Source organism: Triturus cristatus, chromosome 4_1 (genome assembly GCF_964204655.1).
Source record: "Triturus cristatus chromosome 4_1, aTriCri1.1, whole genome shotgun sequence".
NCBI lineage: Eukaryota > Metazoa > Chordata > Amphibia > Caudata > Salamandridae > Triturus > Triturus cristatus.
The window spans coordinates 192,881,636-192,908,634 of NC_140585.1; the positions used below are offsets into that span (position 1 = coordinate 192,881,636).

General features: G+C 41.7%; 1 protein-coding gene across 1 annotated transcript in view; it reads right to left on the bottom strand.

Annotated features, from left to right (window-relative positions):
• LOC146853991 (zona pellucida sperm-binding protein 1-like) overlaps positions 1-26,999 on the bottom strand; it is an 86,522-nt gene that overhangs the window by 12,074 nt on the left and 47,449 nt on the right. The window contains exons 8-11 of the mRNA XM_085650463.1: positions 18,493-18,682; positions 18,273-18,414; positions 6,502-6,583; positions 6,315-6,419 (exon numbers count right to left, since the gene is read on the bottom strand). Coding sequence (XP_085506589.1) covers positions 6,315-6,419; positions 6,502-6,583; positions 18,273-18,414; positions 18,493-18,682 — 519 coding nt within the window. The remainder of the gene's footprint in view (positions 1-6,314; positions 6,420-6,501; positions 6,584-18,272; positions 18,415-18,492; positions 18,683-26,999) is intronic.

Sequence of the window (26,999 nt, forward strand, 5' to 3'; positions counted from 1 at the left end):
GCCATTAGAGCTGCTGAATAGCTATGGGGGTGGCCTTCCAGACATTGAGGTTGCATATGAAGCACAGGATTGGGGACCAGAAACAAGTACACTGCCATGTAGGATATCTGTCTGTAAAGAGGGTGGTCCCCTAGGTTTTGTGACAGCAGATAGAAGAAAATCATTCATCTGAATTAAAAATTCTTGCATTTTAAATGGTAAAAACAGCACGCAGATCCAGAATGGGCTGGCTTAGTGTTGAAGTAGTGTTAGTATGGTTGCCAATGGTGGTTAAGCAGGTTGCGGATATCTGGAAATGATGAAGTGCTTGCTGTCATACGGAGGTTTTGATTAGCAGATCAACAAGGTGTGGATGGAACATCATCCTTCAATGTGTAGCCACCACTGCCCAAACCAGAAAACTATATACTGGTAGTGGTTGTTGCAAACTAGAATCCGCTACTTGCAATATTTCCCTGCAACTGAAATGTGTAAAGTTTGATTGATCTGAGGAGACATCTGATAGGATTTTCTGTTCAGTTTATTTGGCAGTCAGAAAGGAGTCCGAATTCATGCATGGGCCTTTTTTCCCCAAACAAGGGAGACAAATGATTTGCTGGGATGGAAAAGTTCACTGCATGATAAAAGATGTGTATTGCTGCATTCTTGTGAGCTGGGTGCAACACAGGTGAAAGGGAGAAAAAAAGACTTCAAAAGGGTGTTCTGAGATTTAGTGATAGATTGCAAGGAAGATTCTTGGACACATCTAAGGAAGGGGATGGGGCTGACAAGGGAATCAAAAAGTAGGGCTGGGAGCCAGGGAGTAACCTTTTAATGCACATTTCAGTGGCTGAAAAACAGGTGTCAAATCTAGTCACTCCTTTGGCATGTTGTGGGACTATCCACTTCAGAGTCTTTCCTGCTGTAATAGGGAGCCTTTCAAGAGGAAGAGAGAAAAGTATACTCTGCAAAAGAAGCAGAACCCCAATAAAACTTCAAAGATAAAGACCCTAAATCATATTTGGTGTCTTGCAATGGAATATCAGAAGGGGAAGTACAGACCCCAAAAATGTAGTCTGCCAAGCAGCTAGATGGGCTGTTTGAGAAGTGGAAGCTCTGCAAGAACTTCTGCTTGTGACCAGTGCTGGGGGAAGTCTGCTAGTGTCCCTGTTGGGTTAGGGGGATATCACCCAGAAAAACTAAGACCACCTGCCCTGGAGCACCAGCACCTACCTAGACCAGTGTGACCTGTGAGGAAGAGGGGAGCATTGGAGGGAGTAAGGGCCACTAGGGAGCCTAACGGAGAGGACTCCTGTGTGAGGAAATGGAAGTGCACCGACCGGGTCGTTGCCCATGAGCAGAATTGATTTGGCAACCCCCGATATGCCAGAAGAGGATCACCATGAACTGAGCCATGCATCAAGCCCATACCACCTTGTTACAGTGATCCTGTATGCCAGAGGAGGTCACCATAGTAGCTGTCCCAACAAAGCGCCAAGACTTCTATGAGCCTTAGAAGTAACCTCTTTATGCAATGAGGGGCCACTGTGGTATTGGTGATTGCACAGGATCAATCTACGCCTTGCCAGCAGGTATCGCAGCGACCCAATACACCAGGAGGGAGTTTTACCAAGATCAGGCTGTTGTCCAATAGACTTGAAACTGACTGGCAGGTCAAAATGATGCATTGAGACCTGCCCCCTGACCGACCTCATGGACTTCGGAGGACGCACAGAGGATTTTGCTCCATCCTTGGCATCCAGTTGAGAGAAAACAAGATTAACCCCTTCCCCTTGGTGTGTGGTGAAACCTGAACTTACTGAGCCACCAGAAGCACCTCTAATCGCTGTTGAGGCTGGCAGCGCAGAGCTGGAGAGAGCCTGTACCTGCCAGGTGCTGCTGCGCGTACCACCACCAACCAGACTCCTCAGAACAGGACCAGTGCTTGCAAGTGCCCGCATTCAGTGCACCCACTGAAACGTTGAATGCTTCCATGCTGCTGGAACATAGGCTTGAAGCAGGCCTGTCTGGCCTCAGGGTACTAGCTTTTGAAGGTGCTACGGCACCATACACTTGACTGTTTTCTAAGAGTCAAAGGGGAGTAAGGCCTAGTAGTGAGCATTCCCTGGATGTGGCTACCAATGAATGGGGAATAACCCCGACCACATTGCAAGGAAGAGGGTGGGACAGGGATTTGTCAGATAAACATTAGAGCCCTGACCTCTAGGGGGATTGTGTTGCTTATGAATGTCGTTATTTCTTTGAATGTGTAGCGTTCGAAATAAAATACCTCTTTCATATAAAAGCAAGTATTCGACAGGACACCGATTTATTAACATTATGGAATGAACTTTGAGTTATAAGTCGTGTTCACTTAGCTGTATCTACCGACCCCAGAGGGGACCTTGAACTACGCGTCCACTACCATTGAGCCTCAAGTGCAGAAGTGTACTTGGGGCAGTTGCTCAAGATCCATAGTAGGTCGGGCCCTGAGGCATCAGGTGTAAACAGACGTTCTAAGGAATGGGTAAAGTGGGCTCTGGCCCAGGGCCAGAGTCTTTCAGGGGGCCCGATAGAGCCGGCTATGTTCTGCAGATAATCTTGTCCCGATGACCTTGAATAATTTTTAAACATTGTTGTAAATAGCATTTTTCTAATCATTTATTTTTAATGTGAGAGTCTATTACAGACATTACGCAGACACGTGTTTATGTTTCATGCAACAGCCATATAGGTTTTTTTAGTTCAATACAGGACCTCACATATGAGAAGTGGGAGGATGTGACAGATTTGCAGTAAAATTAGTGACCTGCTGCTGTGTTGCAATGCTGAAAACACACATCACTATCCCTGCATATCAGATGGACACACATTTAGAACTTGACCAAAGAGGGTATGAAAGAGCTGAAACTGGATCATAAAAGCAAAGGTGTTCTGAACAAGGGCCCCCAAAATACATTTGGCCCAGGACCCTCAAAATCCTTAAAACTTCCCTGGGAGTAAAAGACTCCAACCACCACGGTGGGGCCCAGTAGCCCCTCCATGCCCAATGGCCTTCCAAAAGGGATTCAGACATGAGTAAAATAAGTTCCCTTTCTTGGTTTTGGCGATTAGGCATCTTATTACACTATGAATGTCTTCATGATTGTATTGGAATTCCTGAAATGATATCGCTGGGGGAAAAGTTTTGGATCTGAGATAATGGCCATTTTGCACAATATTCAGTACACCTGTTTTTGGCGATTAGATATTATATATACTCGGCTCTGCTTTTTCTCCATCAGAGTGGCATATGGAAGAGAGCCAGAGAGCGAGCAGGAGAGCAAGAGAGCAAGCAAGAGAGCAAGAGAGCAAGCAAGAGAGCGGCATATGTAAGGGGCAGAGAGCAGGGTGGCATATGGAAGGGGCAGAGAGAGGGAGAAAGAGCAGAGTGGCATATGGAAGGGGCAGAGGGAGAGAGAGAGAGAAAGAGCAGGGTGGCATATGGAAGGGGGCAGAGAGCGAGAGAGATCACTGCTCACCAGCAGGCTTCCATGTGGCTGCAGAAGGTTGATGTCTTTCTCTTCCTGGTCTGTGCTGTTGCATTTATGGAGGATAAGGCCACTGAGGGGTATGAACCCTCACTGATAGTGGAGGTGCTCGAGGAAAGTGTTTATCGTTCATTCACCATACCAACTGCTATTAAAGTCATCATGTCAGACAAACCTCTAGCATGTTGACGAAAAGCTGCAATCAAAATGCGGGTAGCACAAACAGGGGTATTTCAAAAACCTGTGCTGGGCTTCTGGTTTCAAGTGCTGACAGAATTAATGTCTTTTGAAATGGCAATAACGATGAGCTGTCGGGTGAAAGGAATATGCTCCCATACTTATGTGGTTGGATATCCATTCTGGAGGAATTTCTTTGTAAGTCTGCCTTCTTTACGGAGAAAACTTTTTCAGCAAATAATTTTACAGAGTCCCATCTGATCTCTCATATCTCACCAATAAAGCAGAGGCACTTGCAACATCTGCAACCCACGAGTCCATACGATCCATCGGATCTGGAGGTGCAGTAGATCTAAGCAGCAGTACATCTATGGCAGGTTCTCGCAGTCTTGGACCAAGGTCAGCTTGTGATATGAAGTTATTTAGATACTGCATCCGCTTTGTATCTCATGAAAGGTTTCATCATGAATAGCAAAGACGCTTGCAGGAGAAGAAACCATGAGTAGAGAAGAGGACCTTCTGTGAAAGAAGAAGATTTATCAATGAGGTGTCAGTGTCCTATGGTGAGCCGCACTGCAGTACTGGAATAATAAATAAAAAACTCAAGGTGTAAGAGCCTCACGAGGAGTGTGGTCTGAGGATGCAGCCCCCATGCAAAGTTTGTGGTCTTCAAATTGAGTATTCGGACCTTTGGGAGGTTGAACACCGACAGCTGGGCTGAGGAATAGGATAGACTCCCTATAATGACTCGCAGGCCTAGGTGGAGAAGCTAAAGAAGTTCCACTGGTGTTTTCCATGGGAGGTGGGACAGTAGCAACTCATACAGCTGGTAGAGAGCAACCAGTATTCACAGACCAAGAAGATACTGAAGGATCCACTATCTGAAGAGGCGACTGCAGAGTAACAGTAATAGCAAATTGTTCTCTGCACAAATGCCATAAACAACCACTCCAAGAAGGTTTCTCTTTTAAGCAAGAGGCTCTGTGTTCCAACACATACGGTCATTAAATATTGCAATGGTGTGCGCCTGCTTCTGTAGGTAACAGTGAAAAGGTAATCTGCATGGTTTCGTCTGCAGGTTTTAACACTTAGCACTGTCGCTTGGCAATGGTAGGCAGATTGCCTTATTATGCCATTCAGCAACTGCCCATGAAGTTTCATGTTGCAGGGCAAAGAGCCTCCAGCTGTCAGCGCCTCCATGCTCTCTGCTTCAATCTGCTTGCGGTGTTCGATATAAACTTTGAACTCTAGTGGCATCACCACAACAGTAATGCCATTCAACAATACAGTTGAATAATGGAAGTTAATCACATGTTCCTTATTTCTATTCTGAAAACTTTAATTCGTTTCCCATTGCCTTTCTAAATGGTGTTCTGCAGAGCACAACGTTGACTAAAGCAATCATTGCATGCGCATCCAGCCAAAACGTACAATCCTCTACCATTTGTGGTGTGCAATACTACCATGTCTGAATGTTAAGTTAGTTTCTGTAATGCACGCCTCCCTTTTCTCCTTCAATTTAGATTATCCAACAATCACAGTACAATTATTGTCCTAATTGCGGGAGCCTAAATCACCTAACCACCTATAGGCAATTCCGATCTATGCAGGGGAAGTAGGGGAATCCTTACTATAAATATCTAAAGTAATATATGACCTAAATACATTAGATCCTTTAACTATAATACACTGTCTTGATGAAGACTTAATAATCACTGCTAAGAGGGCTGAAACATGTTTTTGCATTATGGGTGTGATCAAGAAGTGTTTTTTCCTTTTTGAAGGATTCAATTGTAAAAGATAAGAGCATCACATCACTGCTCTTGTTCTAGTTTTGAAAAGGTTGACTAATATTGCTTTCAAACAGCTGGAAAGCAGCAATTTACTGTTAAGACCAACATATATGCTGAAGTAATTTCCATCTTAACCATGCTGCTCATGGGGAGTAAGGGTATCCTTTCATGAATTAAAAAAAAGAACATTCAAGTAAAAAGGACTTTAGTTATCACATGAACACATGGTATTTGGTCTGAAGATCCAGACTAGGAGCTCCGCCGGACCCCCGCATGTCCACAGTCGGTAAGCGGGAACATAAACCTTTCTATTCTTCGCATTTGAATGGGAGCGCAAGGACAGAGTTTAGAAAACACCCAGTTTTCCTGCAATGCGTGATGTTCCCGCTTCAAAGAAGAGCCCATACCCTACCCAGTGCAACAAATAGATACAAAAGCAAAATAAGTCAATGCCAACTAGTACCCTGCAGCAAAGCGCTACTGACCGCATGAGAGATATCAAGATGGAAGCTCAAAAATCTAAAATGTATTCAAATTAGGATATTAAAGTTGAATGCGATTTCTCAGTATGTAGGTCTACCATAATAAGAAGAGGCCAACAAGGGAGAAGAACAAGAGGACCCACAAAGTTGAGTGGCTGGATTACGCCCTTGACCGAAGCACAGAATCCTTAAAAATGCCTGTGCTACAGATTTCACATCTGGATAAAATGACAATATTAAACATTACATACACTCAACATTTACATTGCAACAAAGTTGCACTGGTGTCAAGATGATGAAAGTTTTCCAACAAACCCTCATGAATAGTGCCACTGCTTTGTTAACTTGCTCACCTTTCTTCTGGTCCACAATAGGCTTTCCCCGCAGAATTACCGGTCCAGGAGAAATGACTAAATTCATTGGCTCGTCTTCAACCAGACGCAAAAACCTTTTTGGTCCTAAAAAGAAAAAAAGAAAAATAAACGGGCAGCAAAAATGGATAGTCTCACAAAAATGACAATCAATAAAAGGACTACTTACTTCCTCTAGGTGGAGGGCACAGTGGGGTGCACTGCTCTGCAGCAGTAGGATGGCAGACCGTGGCAGTGCAGAAAAAGTAGACCTTGAATGAGAAAAAAAAAAATTATGGCATCACTATCCGCTGAACCTGAAAGAAAACACTCCTCCCATATGTCATTCTTACCAAGTCCAGAAAAAAAAAAAAAGTTATGAAGTACAATTAAACTGCTTGCAAAAAAAATACACATACATATAAATATATATATATTCACTTAAAAAACCATAGGTTTCACACATGTTATAGTTAGCTGTACATTTCACTCGTAAAAAAACAATGAAATTCCACGTTATAGTTAGATCAGGTAACTATAACTTGCGCGCCCACAATAAACTGCTGATGACGTCACATATTACATCACTCATGACATGGTCAGTGACATCACTCATCACATCAATGATAATCTGAAATGACATTGTGGATTGCGGTCGCGCAAGTTATAGTTACCTGATCTAACTATAACGTGGAATTTCATTGTTTTTTTACGAGTGAAATGTACAGCTAACTATAACATGTGTGAAACCTATGGTTTTTTAAGTGAATTTGCAAGGTTTTGTAAATGATAATTCCTAACTATAACGTGTGTGAAACCTATGGTTTTTTCAGTGAATTTGTACGATTTTTTAAATGCTAAGTTATGTATTTATTTTTTATTTTTTTTCTGGTTTTTCACTGTGCGCACACCCTGCACGCACGGTGCGCTTTGCGCACCGTGCGCGCGCTGTGGGCACTCGGTGCGCTTCGCGCACCGAGCGCCCACGTTGCGCAGTTCATGCCGTGCGCGCCTCGCCTTTTTTTACACAGTAACAATTGTTTTTTTCTCCCTTGTGGGTCCTTTAATTTATTTAATAAATGTGATTTACTTTTTTTTTTATTATTTTTTACCGTACGCGTACGGTAAGCTTACCGTACGCGCACTCCGCGATTTTTTTTAAAAATTATTAAATGTATTTTTCGTACTTTTGGGTCCTTCTTGGACCCCCTGACAAACACTAGGGGGTCTGCAACTCTCTTCATTGCCCCCTTTTCACGTTCCCCACCTTTGTTTCTCAGTGCGAGAGACATAAAATGGCGGCCGACACTTCCTGATTTCGACCGATTCGAATGTTTACAGTCATGTAACCACCAATCAGAATTGAGCTCGCGCACGGCACCGTACGCGTACGGTAAGCTTACGGTAAGTGCACGGAGCGCGCTTACAGATATATATATATATTGATTTAAATGCTATTTTCTCAGGACCTACTGAACAGATTTACACCAGACCTACAAAAGACACATCCTTGACCTGAGGACTACCTCTCTGCCAAATTTCAAGTAATTCTGTTCAGCCGTTCGGGTTGTAGCTCGGACTAAAGGTCCTATGGGAAAATGCATGGGGAAAACGCGTTTTGGGACCCCCTTTTTTCTCAGCCCCCGCTTGACGAATCCCCCCCGAGACTTTCAGGGTAGGAGCGCAGCGCCCTATTAGTTTTGAAAATTTCGCGAAGATTCGTCAACCGGCGCCAAAGTTATTCCAAATAGAATGTTGCGGATTTCCTATGGAAACACGGTCCTAACTATAACCATCTACTGGCGACCGCCAGTAGATAATATATACATACATACACATATATATACACAACTGCTGTAAACATCTTGGAAGCAAATGTTTCTATCATGGAAAAGGGATCTTCTCTCGGTAAAGTTAAATATCGATAGTACATTTGTTGTGATGTACATGAAACCAAGGAGCCAGAGTACACTGGCTCCTTTTATGTATGTGACCCAAGACTGCCCACACCATCATGCACTAGTCTTAGAATTCGGCTTTGCCCGTATCAACCAACTATACAGCCAGGCATAGGCTAGCAACATGCAGCGGAGACAAATTCAGGGTTTTGACTTTCGGGGTTGAATCTGAGAGCATGTGCTAGCACATGCATCTCGCATGCAAGACACTGTGTACAGAAAGGGCTTGAAACCTGCCCACTGCTTACCATTTATTGGCTTGCATGGCATTCTTAGAGTAGTAATGGGTCACTGCGGACCAATATTTGTTCTTTTCCGTAGAGCAGGGACCAAGCACCGATTGATTCAGCTTAAATCAGTGCCAGTCCGCTGCTCCTTATGTGCTTGAGGTACTATTTTGTTCTTTATAACTTCTAGTGCCCTGCAAATAGAAGGCAGCAGACTTGAGTGCGTGAACCCATGTACAATGCAGATAATGGGAACAGAACTGTACTTAATCCGGGGTTCAGGAAAAGTTAACTCGCCAATAATGCTGGCATGCAGCTAAAAGCAAGCTACAGAGCTGAAGCAGCACTTTCAAGGTCGGACTACCAATTATGTCATTTTGCCAAGTCTTCATTTCTCATTTTGCAGACTCGTACTAAGTTTTTGCTTGTGTGCTCTGTTCTCGAAATTGGACGATCTTGTTCTAATTATTTCAAAGTAACATTATTTCTGTTTTATGTATAATTTACTAAATTATGCCTTCGCATACAGTCATGCAACCCTCCCCAACCCACACCACTCCAATCCAATGCGCCCCACTCCAATCTGCCCCACTCCAATCCAGTTCAATCCGCCCCATGCCAATCCAGTTCAATCCGCCCCATGCCAATCCAGTTCAATCCGCCCCATGCCAATCCAGTTCAATCCGCCCCAGGCCAATCCAGTCTGCCCCAGTCCGGTCCACCCCAGTCCAAGCCTCACCAAATCCAGTCGACACCACCCGAAACCAGTCCACACCACACCACCCCACCCCAATCCAGTCCAGATCAATCAACTCAATCCAGTCCTATCCAATCTACCCCACCCAGTCTGCTCCAGTCTACCCCAGCTCACCCCAGTCCAATCAAATCCGCCCCACCCCAGTCCAATCCAACCGAGTCTGCCCCACCCCAGTCCAATCCAGTCCGCCACGCCCCACCCCAGTCCAATCCAATCCAACCCAGTCCGCCCCACCCAACCCCAGTCCAGCCCAATACAACCCAATCCAATCCAATCCAGCCCACCCTAGTCCAATCCAACAGTCTAGCCCAATCCAACCCAGTCCAGCCCACCCCAGTCCAACACGCCTCACCCCAGTCCAATCAAACAGTCCTCCCTACCCCACCCTAGTCCTGCCCAATCCTATCCTACCCAACCTGCCCCAGTCCAGCCCAATCCAACCGGACTGCCCCACCCTAGTCCAGCCCAATCAATCCAGTCCAGTCCAGTCCAATACAGTCCAGTCCAGCCCAATCCAATCTGCGCCAACCCAGGCCAGCCCAATCCAATCCAATCCAGTTCGCCCCACCCCAATCCAATCCAGTCTGCCCCACCCCAATCCAATCCAATTTTTCCCACCGCAATCCAATCTTTCCAACCCCAATCCAATCCAACCCAATCCAATCCAACCCAACCCAACCCAGGGCACCACCCCACCCCAGTTTGCGCCAACCCAGTCCAATCCAGTTCGCCCCACCCCAGTCCACCCCAAACCAATCCAGTCTGCCCCACCCCAATCCAACCCACCCCAATCCAATCCAACCCAGGGCACCACCCAAGCCCAATCCAGTCCAGCCCAATCCAATCCAGCACAGCACAGCCCCCCAACACTACACCCCCCACACTACACCCCCCTACTCCACTCTACGACACTCACTTTAAGCCACGCTAAACAGCAGCCACACTAGTGTACAACATTGTTAAACACATTACCAAAGCCACTAGCTCTTACATTGGCGAGACTGATTGCCTGTTGACCCTGGTGCTTCCGGATCCTACTCAGATGAACTAATTCATCAGTGGATGATCAAGACTCTTATGCCTAACTTCACTCAATGCATGGTTGATCTGCTCTCCATTGCTAGTTGACCTCCTGCAACCCCAACCCTTCACTAGTGTAGGTTCCCATACTCCGAATTTCAATATGTTTCCCTGTCTTCTATTCTTTAGGTCTGGCTTGACCGTGCATCTTTCCGCTGACCAATTGTTACCCATTCAAATAGCAAACTATACATAGAATGGGCTTTAGTTCCACCCAGTGACACATTACTCACTTTATTCTACTAACTAATTCATGAACTATTCCCCCTTCCAGCAAGTGCTTCTTTAGAAATGCATGGGGAACTACTCTGCATTTGAAAAGTACACTCAATCACACTGCTTGTCACGTTGAAAGTTGATCGCTTACCTGAACTCTGTACAGAAAGCAATCTTTCTTTGCTTCAGTTTTTGGAGCATTTCCAAAGCCAGTAGTTCAGGCTTAATGTGATAAATAGCACTGGTAAATGAAATGCATGTAAACATCCTTCATCGCCAGGATTCCCTCACGGGTAATAGCTTGTTTTACAAATACACATAACTTGTGAATGTCTTGGACTGTAAGTATTGGCACATAAATGACTACCAGTGCTCGCTACATGTTGCACATCAGCTCATCTTCATTACCCACTGCCACTTGCAGAATTGTATGATGCAGTTGGAAGTAATTTTCCTCACCATTTACATTGTCCCAGTGTCTGCACATCAGATGCAGTATACTTCTTGCAGAGACACTGATATTTTTGTATCAATGAACCGATATGAATAATGTGTAAAATAGTGATAATATTAATGAAAATTGATTTATATGTAAAAAATTCTATTATGTTTATATAAAGAAAAAGGAAAATATAAAAATATAATAAACAGAAGTAAAAGATATAAATTGTTCTTTGTGTGCTAGCCCATGCTGACTAGGATCTTATGTAAAACAAACTTTTGATCATATATAGGAAATTAAAATAGAGGTCGAGAGGGAGCATTATTTGTTAAGTTGTTTCATTTTTCCCCTTTTCTCCCTGACCTTTTGGAAAATTACTTTGTACAAAGGGGGTCCCAATATTTTCTGCATTGCAATCACGGTTCTTTAACTGTGGGATTGGATTACCTAATTTTGGGTTTTTCTGTTTTTTTAATTGTATGACACCTTGATTGGACCAAGATATACAGTAGTTGGCTAGGTGAACGTATATAAATCACTTGGTGCTATTCACTTTTCATTCTTGCACATTGGTTTGGTGGAGGTTTATTATTTGACTTTAATTGAATGGAGGGCCTTAAAACTTTTGGGTTTTCTGATTATGATTTTACTGCATTGATTGGTAGGGCAATTACAGGTGACAGTGACCCCTATACAATCTAGCGATAGTGGAGAATGGAACAACTTACTGAACTTAAGAAAGAAACTTAAGCGTATGGAATCTCATGCTCACTATATGCTCGAATACTTACGATCAGGAGTGATCCCTTCTGGTTTAAGGGTACGTAATGTCCCTGCATTGTTTGTAGAAGTCCGTAAGTTCCTGGAGCGGTGGTGGCATATTGCGAACCGCTGCTCCAGGGACTGGATGATTCTTATAATAGAAACCACCAGGGAAATGATGGAGGTCCTGAGCAAGGAAATCACATCTCTAGAAGAAAAATTGAATACCTCCACGGCATTAGAGGAAGCAAAAGCTAGATTGGAAAAAATCAACACCGATATGAAGGACTTTGAGATATATCTGAACAAAAAAACGGATAAACTAAGAAAGGATATCAGATGGTATACACAGGAAAAGGCATACCCATATCTTCGCCCTACTTACTACCAGGATTCAAATTACAATCAAGACTATCCAGGTAGGAACAATAATTATCAAAGAAAAACTCAGAATTTTTCTGAAACGTTCATCGGACTCTGACAATGAGGCTAGACAAGACTTAGATGAGGCTCCGTATGATTTTCACCCCCGTAGGGGTAGACAGATGGGAGCACAGTCATATCGTGGCCAGACATCTTTATCACGGGGTCAATATCGAGGAAGAAACAGGAGATGGGCATCGGACAGAGGGGACCCACAACCAATGGCCCCTCAACATCAGCAGCCATATTTGAAAACCCGGAACCAACAATATTGGCGCCAATAGTCAGTATGGGGGAATGTCGAAAAAAAGACGATGTATTACCCATCTTTAATCTGTCATCTGTCAATTTAGACACAGAAGAATGTTCAGTTTTAAGTCGAGGCTTGTCCTTTGTCCCGGTCACACGGCCTAATCTGTGCAAACTACATGAGGACTTGTATACCTTCTTCAGGAAGGTTAGATTGAAAAAATATTTTCTGGACCGTCCGTCAGAAATCAGAAATTAATGATGAGAACCAGTCGAAGTGTAAACCTCCATCTCAATTCATTCAGACCTTGGAGATGGTCGGCCCAGAAGTACAGATTTTTTAACAAAATGTCATAAAGGAGATTACTAAAGTAACCAAACACCTACCATGGGTGAGAAACAATCTGTCCCTTATTGAAAATAATGCCTTGCAGAAGATCAAATCCAATAAAAACCTTATTGTGAAACCATGTGACAAAGGTGGTGGAATAGTTGTTATGGACAGGAATGACTACGATACAAAATTCTTAATATGTTAGCTGTTCCCCAACATTATAAAAAAAAATCGCATCCCAGAGAGCTCGTTCATTCAGGATTTAACAACTAGAGCACTGGAGGTTGGTGACATTTCTCAACAGGAATACATATTCTTGAACAAAACTTGCCCAAAGACTGCCGCTCTCTATGGACTCCCAAAAACTCATAAGGATGTTCATAATCCACCCATGCGGCCTATTATATCAACTATAGGCTCTAGCACTGAACCACTCTCCAAGTATGTGGACTCGTTTTTATGTCCTCTTACTCAAACATATGCTTCCTTTGTCCGCGATACCGGAGAGGTCATCAGTAAACTTGAGGGTAGACCATTCAACCCCATGACTGAAATCCTAGTAACGCTTGACATTGAGGCCTTGTATACAAACATACCTCAATGTCAGGCGTTGCAATCTGTCACTTCTTTGCTTCAGAGGTTCCCCGGGGATAGACCGGACGATTTCATTTTGAATTGTCTGGAGATTGTCCTTTTGAATAATTTCTTCGAATTCAAGGGTTCCCTATACCAACAGGTTAAGAGCACCAGTATGGGAGCTTCGGTTGCTCCTAGTGTTGCCAACACCTACATGGGGGAATGGGAAATTAAGCATGTGTTCAATGAGGCGGCTCCTTTCTTTGACAATGTGGAGAGTTGGAGACGCTTCATTGATGACATTTTCTTTATCTGGAAGGGTGACGACTCATTGAGTGAATACATCTTATGGTTGAATGCAAGTGATGACAATCTGAACTTCACAGTGAAGAGTAGTGTCCACTCTGTGGAATTTTTGGATATTCTGATCTCAGGATTTAACAATACCTTGGAAGTTAGTCTATTCAGGAAACCTACTTCAAAAAATACCATCCTGCAGTACCATAGTTATCACCCTAACATCCAAAAGGACTCTATTCCATTCGGAGAGTTCCTACGGGTGATCAGAAATTGCACAAATATGTTGGATTTCCACACTCATGGTGATGCTCTCAGAATGAGACTCTTGGCAAGAGGATATCCAAAGAGATTAGTAAGTCACGCATACAAGAGGGCAAAATATTATAATCGTGATGCCTTATTGGAGGGAGCAAAACGCACTACTAAGGAACAAATGGTATGTGTGATCAATCACTCCCCCTTGAATTTCAAGATTATAAACATCATCCAGAAAAATTGGAAAATCTTGAATACCGATACTGATGAAACCCAGCTAGAGCAACCCCTGGTAGCTGATCGCAGAAATCGTAACCTTCGTGATATATTAGTACACACGAGATCGAGCCCTAGCAATATTTTGCGTCAAACTACCATAACGGGCTTACCAGTCATAATGGGAAATCATACTTGTGGCTCCTGCCATGCCTGTGACACTGCTTTAGTTACAGATGTATTTGTGTATCAGGGATATACTGCTAAATTGAAAGATCTTACAAACTGTAGAAGTCGAAACGTCATTTATATCCTCCTGTGCCCTTGTAATCTAGCTTATATAGGGGAGACAGCACGTGAATTTAGGGTACGCTTTAGCGAACATAAATCTGCGATTCGTACGTGTAAGACCTCTGCTCCTCTTGTCCAACATTGTTGTACTCCACATCATACTGAACAAGACATTAAATGGTGCATTCTGGAGAAAGTGAAAGGCCAAGAAGGGATCCCCATGGAAATTTTGCGAAAAAGGAGAGAGAACTTTTGGATTTTTACTTTTAACAGCGTGAAATATGGCCTTAATGAGGAAATTCAATGGAATGTTACCCAACCATGGTGAAGTCTTTGGGTAGGTATCATCTTTGTTACCACCTTTAGATGCCAGCCATTCTTTGTCTATCGGTTTCTGAATTACACTGTTAGGAGTCCGTTGAGTAACCTACCGTTAGTATCTATGAAATCTGGATAACAGACGGTTGCCCGTTTGAGATCAGGGTTAGACTGTAATTACTGCCTTAATACTTTCTAGTATACCTGAATATGAATAGCTCTAATGAGTCCCTTGTAAGAGTAAAAATTCCTCTGTGATTGGTTTTTCTAAGCGGGACTTTAAAATTCGGGTTTTTGGATAAATGTGGAGTCATTGATGGAAGAAATTGTTATTATAATAGTCTTTGTGAATAACTAATTTGGACTATAGCTTTTTCGTTCAGAAAGTCTTATTTTGTATATTTTTTTTTCTCTTTGGAGTGAAAGTATGTGTCTCCTATATTGATGGAGACACATATATAACTCTTTGCACAATGTAGTGTTGAGTTTGGCGGAAATTAAGTGGTTCGATGTTTGCAGTCCCTGTCGTATTTGACTGTTCAAAGGGAAACCATGCGATTATTTACATGACTCTCTGTGTACTGTCTTTGGATTCCTAATACTGATGACCTTCTATAGACCACTCTAAGATGGCGCTGTTGGAAAACGTTAAGCCTAGAATCGTTCCCTTTCGTGGAAAGTCGTACGAAGGTGTGAGCTTTTGGAGACCTTGGTTGTGAGCTTTAACTTGTATATCATATTTGGTCAGTTAATACAGATCTCTTTAGGTAACGTATTATGGATTAAGTCTTTATGGTAACTTGGAAATGAGGCATTATGGCATGAATCATGCCTTTCTAAGATGGCGCTCTGTAATAACGTTACTCTGTTAGTCCTTTTTCCCTTTTTTGACAATCTGAGAAATACCACTATAAGATGGCGCTGATGAAAAAACACTAATTGAGAATCGCTCTACCTTGGGGATCGAAAAATGAGGTTATGGTCTTTATGGAGGCCTTAGACGCGAGTTTCGACTTGTGAAATATAGATGGCCTATGATTACATAGGTTTACAAAATCTTCTGGGGGGATGTAGTTTAGACTAGGCTGCAGTGGCAATTCGTATAAGGAATCAGGGCATGTAATACACCTCTCTAAGATGGCGCTCTGATTAGCGTCAGTCTGTTAGTCCTTTTTCAGTGATTGCTTAACTCGCAGGTGAAGCTGCTTAGGCAATATTGGCAGATTGAATGCAGACTGGAGGAGTATAAGTAGAGACACGTATTTGGGTCAAGGCTCACTTGCTGACGGGAGGATGATCTGAGGACGCCTACGTGCTATTAAAGGACTTTGATGTTTTAAACAATGGTGAGTCAGGAGGGAATGGTTTGAACCGTTATTTGAACTGGGGTAACTGAGTCCTTTTCTCCGTTGTTAGTACCTTGATTTAGCCCTTGATTTACTTTTAACCAACAGTTAGCTGGGTACTTGGTGATATTAAAAGATTAGGCACCGCAACCCTCCCTGAAATAAATGTGGGCGTACATTTGTACGGAATAGTGGTGAAATTTTGGTATCGACCTTATATATACCTTTTAAGAAACGGATATATTTTTCTACATTCGCCTTTACTATCCTGGGTTAGGACTATGGGAATAAGTTTTTGATGAAGTAGTACACAGTTATGATTATCGGTGCCCGATGATTTTACTGTGGTCCCTTGCTTTTGGACCTAGACTCTACATTGGGGTAACCAAGAATATTTGACTTTCACCTTCCCGTTTGTCCTCCTTATGTTTTCCTGTACCTTTGTCATCATAGGGACACCACAAAGAATTGTAACAGCGTGCATCTATATCCTTGGGAATTCTTCCTATGTCTGGGTTCGGCTGAAAAAGAAATACCCTGATGGTCTTTAAGCAATATATTTCTTAAAGGTACCTATGACCCTTCGACTTTGGCGATAGTATGCAGTAAGGAATCTCCCTGTAATTAGAAGATAGGTGATAATGCAGTATACTTTAACTTCTTCACACAGATATATGGAACACTACAGAATTATTGTCGGATGTACCGTGGCCTTACACTATATCTAGTGGGACTTGGAGGTTATCCTCACTGGTATGTAAATAGTGCACTGATGTAATAATTAGATCTAGTTATATTTAAATAGGGATTTAATATGGATAAACATAAAATGCAATTAACTTGATTTAGTCGTTGTGTCTTAAATTTTTTTAGGGTATCGTCAGATAAAAAGGAAAACAAAAGAGAAAAGGAAGGAAACTACTGTGATTACCTTTTACAGCACAAACCGCAAGCTTTGTAGTTCGATATTATTCCCCTTAATAGTAAGTATTTTCCTTACTTTTTTTGGCAGGACTAGAACAGAAAATATTGTCTTTGTGTTTGGACCTATACCCTTTCAGGTAGAGTACCATAGGGACTACTTCCTCCCACATCTTGATCAAATAATTTCCCATAATGTACTTGTTTTTGATTAAAAATAACTTTAATTGCATTGTTATGCATGTTGGCCTTCTAAAGCTATCTTTGGTTCTTTTTATAATTGTTTTGGCTCACCTTGGTGCTTATATGTATGAATTGGCTCAATCGGTGTCTTTGTTTTAGTTCACAAGTTTCCTAAAAATAATGTTCTGTGGCTAGTGACTAATTTTTTTATATATATGAACTCTTTTTAGGATATCCCAGGTTGGGAGAACTTGCGATACGAGAAGTAGCTGGTCCTGATGAAGGTGGTTTTCACGTTTTCTTTTGCCACCGAAACGCGTTGACCAAGTCTCTTTGTAGATCCTACAAACTTGTTGTAGTAGCTCCCTCTTGGGGGCCATAAGGACTACCTTATAATTAACAATGTGCTAATTGGGACAACTATTGAGATTTATGTGTAAGGAGTGTTTTGTATGTGGTTGTATGAATGAAGAGTATGATTGTGCAGTGTTCTTCTCCCTGGGTTTTGTTCTTGTCATGATTTGGAATAATATTTTTGTATCAATGAACAGATATTTTGTATCAATGAACAGATATGAATAATGTGCAAAATATAGTGATGTTATTAATGAAAATTGATTTATATGTAAAAAATTCTATTATGTTTATATAAAGAAAAAGGAAAATATAAAAATATAATAAACAGAAGTAAAATATATAAATTGTTCTTTGTGTGCTAGCCCATGCTGACTAGGATCTTATGGAAAACAAATTTTTGATCATATATAGGAAATTAAAATAGAGGTCGAGAGGGAGCATTATTTGTTAAGTTGTTTCATTTTTCCCCTTTTCTCCCTGACCTTTTGGAAAAGTACTTTGTACAAAGGGGGTCCCAATATGTTCTGCATTGCACATCAGCTCATCTTCATTACCCACTGCCACTTGCAGAATTCTATGATGCAGTTGGAAGTAATTTTCCTCACCATTGTCCCAGTGTCTGCACATCAGATGCAGTATACTTCTTGCAGAGACACTTTTAAAATAGCTGATGTTACACCAATAACTGTGGTAAGTAAACCAGAAGTGGCATTAAGCTATACTCGAGTAAAGAGACTGATAAGCAGCTACCTGGTCTCCATGGCTCAAAGGAGATGTAAAGTCCACGAATGTGAAAGCAGCTGCAGTGAAGCGACTGTAGTGTGATGGGAATTGCATTGAGGTGTCCAAAGATACAGTGGTTGATGGGAGATTGTCTCCAGAAAAGGGGCACCTGAAACAGACAAAATACATGGTAGTTTTATTCACCTCCCGTGCCTACTTATAAGCTCAGACATCTTCCATTACTCACCCATCTAGAAGTATTGGCCATTGGGGCTCCTGCCGAGGGTTGGATGTCTGACCTGCCCAGCACTGGTCCAGGACCAACCTCAAGCTTGGGTCTGTCCTCTGAAGGAGCCGGACCTCCACAAAGATCAGATCCCGCAGGACCCTCACAATGGGGTACTCTTCCTCAGTGTAGTAAGCACTATACAGAGCATCTGGAAGGAGTACATTAGAAAAAGGTGATCAGGGCCACACTTCTCACCACTGGTTTACCTTAACCCTTGTACCCCTCAGCGCATTCTTGAACTCAAGTCTGTAAACATTTAATCTTCTCAAAGAGCACCTTGCCTACCTATGCTCAAATATCCACACTAACATGGCAAATAAAAAAAACATGTTTCAAAATCATGTCTACAAATGGCCCTAAATTCACACCAATCCATTCTGCAGCATTTATTGCATCACTCACTTAAGGAGCCCTTTAAATAGGTCTTAGGTCCATCATTGCAGCCTGTGTGTGTAGTTTTACACTACCATTTCAACATGGCAAAATAAACCTTTTGCCAGGCTCAAAGCTTTCTTTTTAATACATAGAAGTCACCCCTGGGTAGGTCTTGAACAGCCCAGAGGACAGAGTTAAGTGTATTTAAAAGGTTGGACATGTACTTTTTAGTTTTACATGTCATGATAGTGAAAAATACTTAATTCATTTTATTACTGCAAGGCCTACTTCTCCCTTAGGATAACATTGGAATCTGCCTATTACATTTAATAAGCTATAGCTTCCAATTGGGAGCAGGTGGACAAGTGTAGTTTGCAATTGAAAACAGTCTTTAATTGTCAAGTCAGCTTTTTAGTCACAATTCTGAAAATATAACTTTTAGAAAGTTGCCATTTTCTTGTCCCAACCATTTGGTGCCTGTAGCCGGTCTACTGGGCCACATGACTAGGTGTAGCTGGCAGGTGGTCTTTGTGTATTGCTCCTAGACAGTGAGACACAGGGAGAATAGGTATTGACAGGATGGGATATCTCGGACTTGATGGGGAAGGGGGGTGGTCACCTACCACACTTGCACATCACAAAGACTCTGCCTTAGCACACTCAGTTTCACACTACTAGTCTTGTGTGCCCCCAGACAAGCTAGGGTCAGGGAAGGGAGGCAGGAAATTCGAAACACCTCTAAGGGGTAAATACCTCTAGAACCTTCTACTTCAAAGCTGGCACCAAGTATAAATATTGGATTATCAGAACCAACACGTCAGTATATCCCTGGACCTGTGGAAGACTCAGGACTGCTATGCTGCTCTATTCTAATATGAATGGCTACTCTGCAGACGGAGTAAGAAGAACTATACCTGCATCTTGAACCCAACACCACTAGAATGACACCAAAGGTTAGTTGGCTGGCCTCCTGATCAGAGCCTCATGGACAGAAAAGGCTCCAACCACCTTCAACCTTGCACCTGTCTCGGTCTGCTTTGAGTCTCACCCCTCTACCCCCAAGTGGTGCCACTCCAGTCCTGGACCCGAAGTAGTGAGCCTGAAGGTACTCTGCCAGAATGGTCTTTGGGGCAGAACTGATGCAACCTGATGCATATCCTAATAGCTCTGCATCTGAACCGCTGCTGCGTGGCACGTCAACGCAAGATACTGCAGCCCGCAGCTCCTTGGAACTGCTGCTGCGTGACGTATCCCGATGTAGGACTTTGCCTCACAAGCCTTAGTCAACAGCATCCTCAACGACGACGCAGGACCAGACATCACAAGTCTTGTTGACCGCATCATTGGAACTAACTGTGAGATGCATTCTCAACGCAGGACCTTGCTTCGCCACCCACAGCTTCCTCAACACAGCTGCTGCATGAGCTCCTCAACACGTAATCTTGCAATGCTCCATAACCAAGGTTTAAGGTACTTTGTTCCACTGGCCTAACTTGGTCCCTGTACCCGGCCTACGCTCCATTGTCGGCAACCTGACTTGTGACTCCCTCCTGGTCTAGCACGACCAAAAAAATCCACAGTTCGCCCTTTGGCCTTCTAGGGACTATTTAAACATAAATCCTTAAAATTGCACATCTCTAGTTCCACTGTTTGGATTTTTGTCGATTGGGTGTCAAATAGAATACATTTAAATCTTTCTAAATAAAAGTGTGGGATTTTTCTTGTGTTTGTGCTTAACTACTGTGTGAAGTGCTGCATAAATTCTTTACACTTTCCTTCTAAGCTGGACTGCTTTGTGCCTCCCTACCAGAGTGTTGAGTACAGGTTAATTTGGAGTTTGTTTGTTCTTCATCCTGAAAAATTGTGGTTGCTGCTCCAAAAGGGTCTCACCTTCCCCTCACTTTTGAATTCTCAACCTTCTCCAAATACTACAGCAGCTGCAGTGACAACAGAAGTAGGTGTTTGTTACAAGACCGGACACAGGAGTAGGAGATGGTACTACTGTACAGGCTCCTTCAGTTGTTGTATCAAGTACACCAGCTAAGACAGGAACAATAGCAATGGTTAGTACTAGAAGACCTGTTTAGCCTATTGCACAGGTTTAGGCAGATTCACCTGAGAGAATGGCTATCGTTGAGGAGCCTCCTGACCCATTGGTATTTTGGAAATCAAATTTGGTGAAATGCTACAGAAAGCAGATTTGAACAGGCTGTTGACCTACAATGCTGATAAAATGAGATCCTTGATAAAAGCAGCAGCCAGATGGGCGAATGATGACCATGAGAAGGTAAAATAATTAGTTGAAGAATTAAGCTGATATCACCAAAATGAAAAATGTTAAACAGTTTACAAAATGGATTGGACTCATGAAGAAACCAGATAAATGAGCTTGATTACTTTAAGGGCTCATATTCAGGATTTATTTGAGAAAACAAGAGATTGGTGTGATTTTAAGAACTTCAGAGAAATAGAAGAAAGGGGCAGCATGTAAAACCAGAGTGAAGCAGCTACAGGCAAAAAGAACAGTAAGTGATTCACAAGTTTGGAGGAGAACGGTTCTAGAGTTACAGAGGTACATAGAGAGAATCCTATGGAATACCATGAACAAGAGCTGATATTTATGCTTTCACTCCTAATTTTCCAAAAGTGTGAGAGGAGCCAGGGAAGTGGTATGAAGAGGTACACACATTTTACGGTATTGTGGACGGATTTGAATTCGTTGTTTGGAATTGTGGTTCCTAGTGACTTGTGGGCAGAGTGCAAAGCTACAGCAAATGGAGAACCACCAAGGATAGTTCCTAATAATGTTCCAGTTGCCGATATAGCGGAAAAATATAAATCTGATTATCTGAAAAAATTAGTTCCCAAAAATGATATTAATTCATTAAAGATTGAGACCTACACATGAGCAGAGAGTAAAGTCATACTTTTTATGAGAGGCTTATGCAGATTTCCAAGCAGCATAGAGTCGATGACCCTGAGAGAGATTGTGTCAGTGGTTTTGGGTATTCTTTTGTGACTTGTTTGAGATTAGTAATCACATTCAGTTGAGTATTATATTGGCAATCAAAGAGTGCAGATGAGATTTTGAAGCTAGCAAAATAGTGAGGATTAATTTGATAAAGAGAAGTTGATTGCTCAAGCAAAACGGTGACAAAGGATCTCCAAACCAGAGGAATTCGAATGTGAACTTTGATCAATCTGGAATTAATCAAATGTATGGTACAGAAATGGGACATGGAAATGGAATGGAGTCAATGCAAAGTAGTGGGAGAAGAATGGTGAACACTGATGTAATGAGTGTTGAAATGATTAAGAAAAGCAGGTTGCTACTTCTGTAGAAAAATCACGCACTGGAAGCGGAAGAGTCATCAAAATCTCAATAGAGGTCAGAGATGTGTTCTGCAAATGAAGCAAAACATGATCCCAATTGTTTCAAATTCTGAGCAGAATATGCAGAGTGAGAAATTTTGAATGTCAATGCCTTCAGCTCCAGAGATGCATCAAAATATTAAAAACAAAATGCCATATAATGCAGGGTACCCACAGAATCCATTTGATTCTAAGAAATGAATTGGCATGGATCAGTTCACAGGGCTGAAACCTGATGAGATAGGAGGATTGCTTACTGCTAACAATTCTAGAGGTAGACCAAAGTGACCCATATGTTGACGTCCAAGTCAATGACCATTCAATGTATCTGTATTGTGGCTACCCATTTTACAGTTCCTTCTGTGGAAGTCCTAAACTTACCCCTCATTAGGAAAAGAAGTCCAATTTGTAGGTTTCAGTAATTAGCAAATTGCTAATCCGGTCTCAGTAAAAGTCCCAGTTAAAATGCGTCAATGGGAATATAAAGATCAGTTCATATGTGGTTCAAGTCTTGTGCATCACCTTGGAAGAGGCTAGTTATGTCAAACGAATTGTGTCATTTATTGCACTAAGGAAGGTTTAACCATTGAAACCCATGTAGGGAACTCCGTATTCAAAATAAAATCATGAGACTAACATGCAGTTATTTCTAGCTTCTGACATAAGGTATACTGTTAATGAGGAGGTATGGGACAGCTCAGGAAAGAAGATTGATCTAATCCAAAGTGCATATTTAGTTCAAATAAAAGTGGGACCAGATGCAGTTTTCCCTAAAACTAAATAGAAGAGGGCAGTAAACCAGTAATTGAAAAAAATTGATAACAGAATTTCCCGGGAGGTACTATTTTGTCCTGTTACCTCTCCCGTGATAGGATTTAAAAAGATGAATGGCAGGTGGAGAATCTTAGAAGAACTCCACAAGATTATAGTATTTCCATGTTGTCCAGAGAATTAATTACCAAATCCAGCAGCAATATTGTTCCAGATTCCATCAGATGCAAAATGGTATACAGTCCAACTTCTGTCCAGCTTTCTTTTCAATTCCCCTTCACAATGAGACAATTTCATCTTGTGTTGCAAAGTTTGAATACATTTCTAGTGTGGTGCAGAATTTCACAGGGTATACCAAAAGTACTTACATTTTTGGTCAAATCTTAAAGAAAGCTCTAGAAAATCTGAGGTTGCCTCGAAGTTCTGTTTTGGTGCAGTACATGGACGATCTACTTATTGCATCAAAAGGCAAAAGAAAGCTATCAATTTGATACACTTGCCTTTTTAAAAACACATAGCTGACGATGGAAATATGGTTTCTCTACGTAAAAAGCAGTAATCTAAAAAGAAGTGATTTATCTTGGACATCACATTGAAAGATTTGGGAGGAAAGTCAACAGAACACGTTTTGTAAATTGAGAATAAGCACACCAACCACCCAGAGGGATGTTTGGATGTCTTGCAACTGTTGGCTCCTGTAGTCAGTGGATTAAAAACTTTTCATGAATGGCAACACCTTTAGTGAGGTTGACCCACAATGACTCACAATATCTGGTACCATTTAAAGACAAATGCACTGGTCCATTTAAGTTTCTTAAAGACTCTGCAGTGCACCACCACTGGTAAAACCAGACTACAACTTGGCTTTCTACTTAGGCTGCCATGTGAAAAGTGGATGTTCTTTATCGATTTTGACCCAGACACATGGTGGTTGGATGCATCCACTTACATACTTATGCTTTGTTGGATACTAGCAGCTGTAAGTGTTCCAGGTTGTTTAAAATTGGTTGCAGATGTTGGTGTTGCTACTTAACAGCATGAACTAATAGTGATGTGACATACATTAATTGTATATATTCCCCATTCGGTTCAGATCATATTGCTTAGAGGACAGCATTGACAAACAGCCGACTGACTCGTTAGGAGCAAGTCATCCTTGCTGCTGAGAACATTTCGGTCAGAAGATGCAACACATTGAATCCAGCAACATTGCTTCTTATTTCAGATAGAACCTGGGATCACAGGGACAGGGATGGCATTGATAAGGAAGCTCTTCATGGCTGTTTTGCAGTTACCAAGGTATGTAAAAAACCAAGACCAGACATGAGAGACACCCTTAGAAGTGGCTGATCTGGCATTGATTATTCCTATTTAAGAGAGCAATCTGGCATTAAAAGCTGCCTTTGCAGTATGTTCTATTTCTGACACCCTTGAAGCATCCCATTTGCCAATTAACTTTAGCACAAGTGGCAGAGGTAGTGTCATTGACAAGAGCCTGTTCACTATCAACCGACTTACAATCTATACAAACAGTCAATGGTGGACGTAAAGGGGTTTTATGACAGTCTGGAACTCAAGACTAGTGTTTACATTTTGGATTTGTTAGAGGCAATACACCAGCCAGAAGAAATTGATATGGTCAGGTGTGTTGCCCATAAGGTTGGAAAGGACTTAGTCACACTTGGCAGTCTATATGCACATCAAGAGGCCAAGTACTATGCAATTCATAAAGAAAGCGATACAGGAATATGAGGAGGATCAAGAGCAAATGGAGTAGAATATTTCTTACGAGTTCAATTTAAACTTCCTTTAAATGAGTTCAGAGATTTGAAGGAAGATTTATCAGAAGAAGAAATTGAGACTGTAAAATTGCCAAGATTTAAATGTAAATGCAGAAAATAAATGCATATTTCCAGATGACATGCTGAATCCAGTGAGCCATGAAGGCAGAGAGTTCATGGTGTATCTTGAAAAAGTATACGGAAAAATGTACATTTAGGAGTGTTGCTGATATATGTTCTATGTGCCTGGTGAATCACTGAAATAATCAGGGTTACAGGACTTTGACAGTGATTAAATATACTGGCAAATCAGAGGGCACACTTACGAGACAAAAAACCTTACAGTTGAAAATCTTTTTTTGGGGGAGTTCATACCCCAATACGGCATACCAACTCCAGTTGAGACGGATTGTGATTATCTGTACAGCATTTGAAATTAAGCAAAAGTTTGAATGTAGTTACAGACCTCAATCTTCAGGAGTGGTTGAAAAGGCAAATGGAACTCTTGAGAACAAACTGGCAAAGGTGTGCGCTAGAAGTGGCTGGGTGCACTTCGACTTATTTTGATGAGCATGATAAGTACTCCAGATAACAAAACAAAAACTGGTTTATCTCCCCACAGGGTGATCATGGGAAGGGTAATGAGACTTGCAAACATGTTTTCAGCTTCACTAGTTTCAATAAATGTTATTATACCGGATTACTGCAAAGAGCTTGTTGAAATGGTGAAATCTGCCTCTCATTAGGTGAATAATTAAACAAAAGAAACCAAAGGCATTGCTTGTCATAATTTAAACTCAGAAATTAGATAGTGAACCAAAAGCATGTCAGAAAGAGCTGTCTGGATGAGCATTAAAGAAGGCCATTCCAAGTGATTCTGATGACCACTAGTGTGGAAAAGTGTGCTGGAGTGCTGCAGTGGATCCACAAAGCTCATACAAAAAGAGGGCGAGTGCAAGAAGTGGCAGACACAACCAGCTACAACATCCCAAGATCAAGCCACAAAATAGTGCAAGAAGTGACAGAAACAGACTGAAGCATTTACAACATCCTTGGATCAAGCCACAAAAGCTAGTGTTCAAACTTTACTCCAAAGACACAGGGTGGATTCAGAGGGGGGTCAAAATATGGGAACTGGTGAAGAAAGTTGTGAAAGGAACATGAAATCAAAGTTTCAGGTCCGCAAAAGGTCTGAAGGAGAAAAAGAGCTGGAAATTTCTAAAGTCCAGCTTTCAAATGGGGACCAGAGTGAAGGGTTGTTGCAATGCAAAAGTCAAAAACATAAGTGGCAACAAGCAGTACTCCGATCCAGAGAGGTTGCAGTTGAAAATCAAACTCACTCAAACCCCTAGAGGAAGAAATACATTTGCCATTGATTAACTGAAAAAAACTGCTCAGGGTTAAAGTTCTAAAGGAAGTTTGTGCAAGTGTTGCAAGTGAAAGCTCAAATTCAAGTGCAAATTCAAGATTAAACTCCACAGAGAGTTAAGAGACTTTACCAATGACTGTTGCTGAACAAAATAAAGATGTAGACGATGTTCTAAGAAAAAGAACTTGCAAAAGAAAGCGTTGTGAACCAGAAACGTTTGAGAACCAATGGAATATAAAGCTATTGGCAGTGAATCGCCTGGGCCAACATATTAACAAGAAAGAATTCCAAATATAAAGTATGCTGCTTCACCTGAATGAGTTTATCTAGCTATAGTCTCAGAGAAAGCTGAAGTTGGGTTAGAAAGATAATAGAATTCACACCTGTACGATTTTGAGAGTGATTCTGAGTGTGAGATCTAGACACAAGACAAAACACTGAATAATAAAAGATTCTTTTTTAAATAAAATGATATAGACTGCTTAAAATAAAGAAGATAAAGATAAATGTTGAAAATGTTTGCATTTTGGTAAATTTAGGTGAATTTAGGAAATTGAGAGACTGAAAGAAAAGAAAACACATCTCAGATCATTTGTTTTAGAATAACTTTAGAATTTTATTTGGACTGCATGTTTTTGATTGTTTCGAAGAAATAAATAAGTATTGTTTCAAAGAAAGTGTTGCATTTGGATTATTAAGTGTCACAATAGCTGGAGATTCAGTACAGGGGATGCTGTAAAATTATAGGGATCATGACTTAACAATATTAGTGGTTTTAGTGGGACTGTCGATGTGCT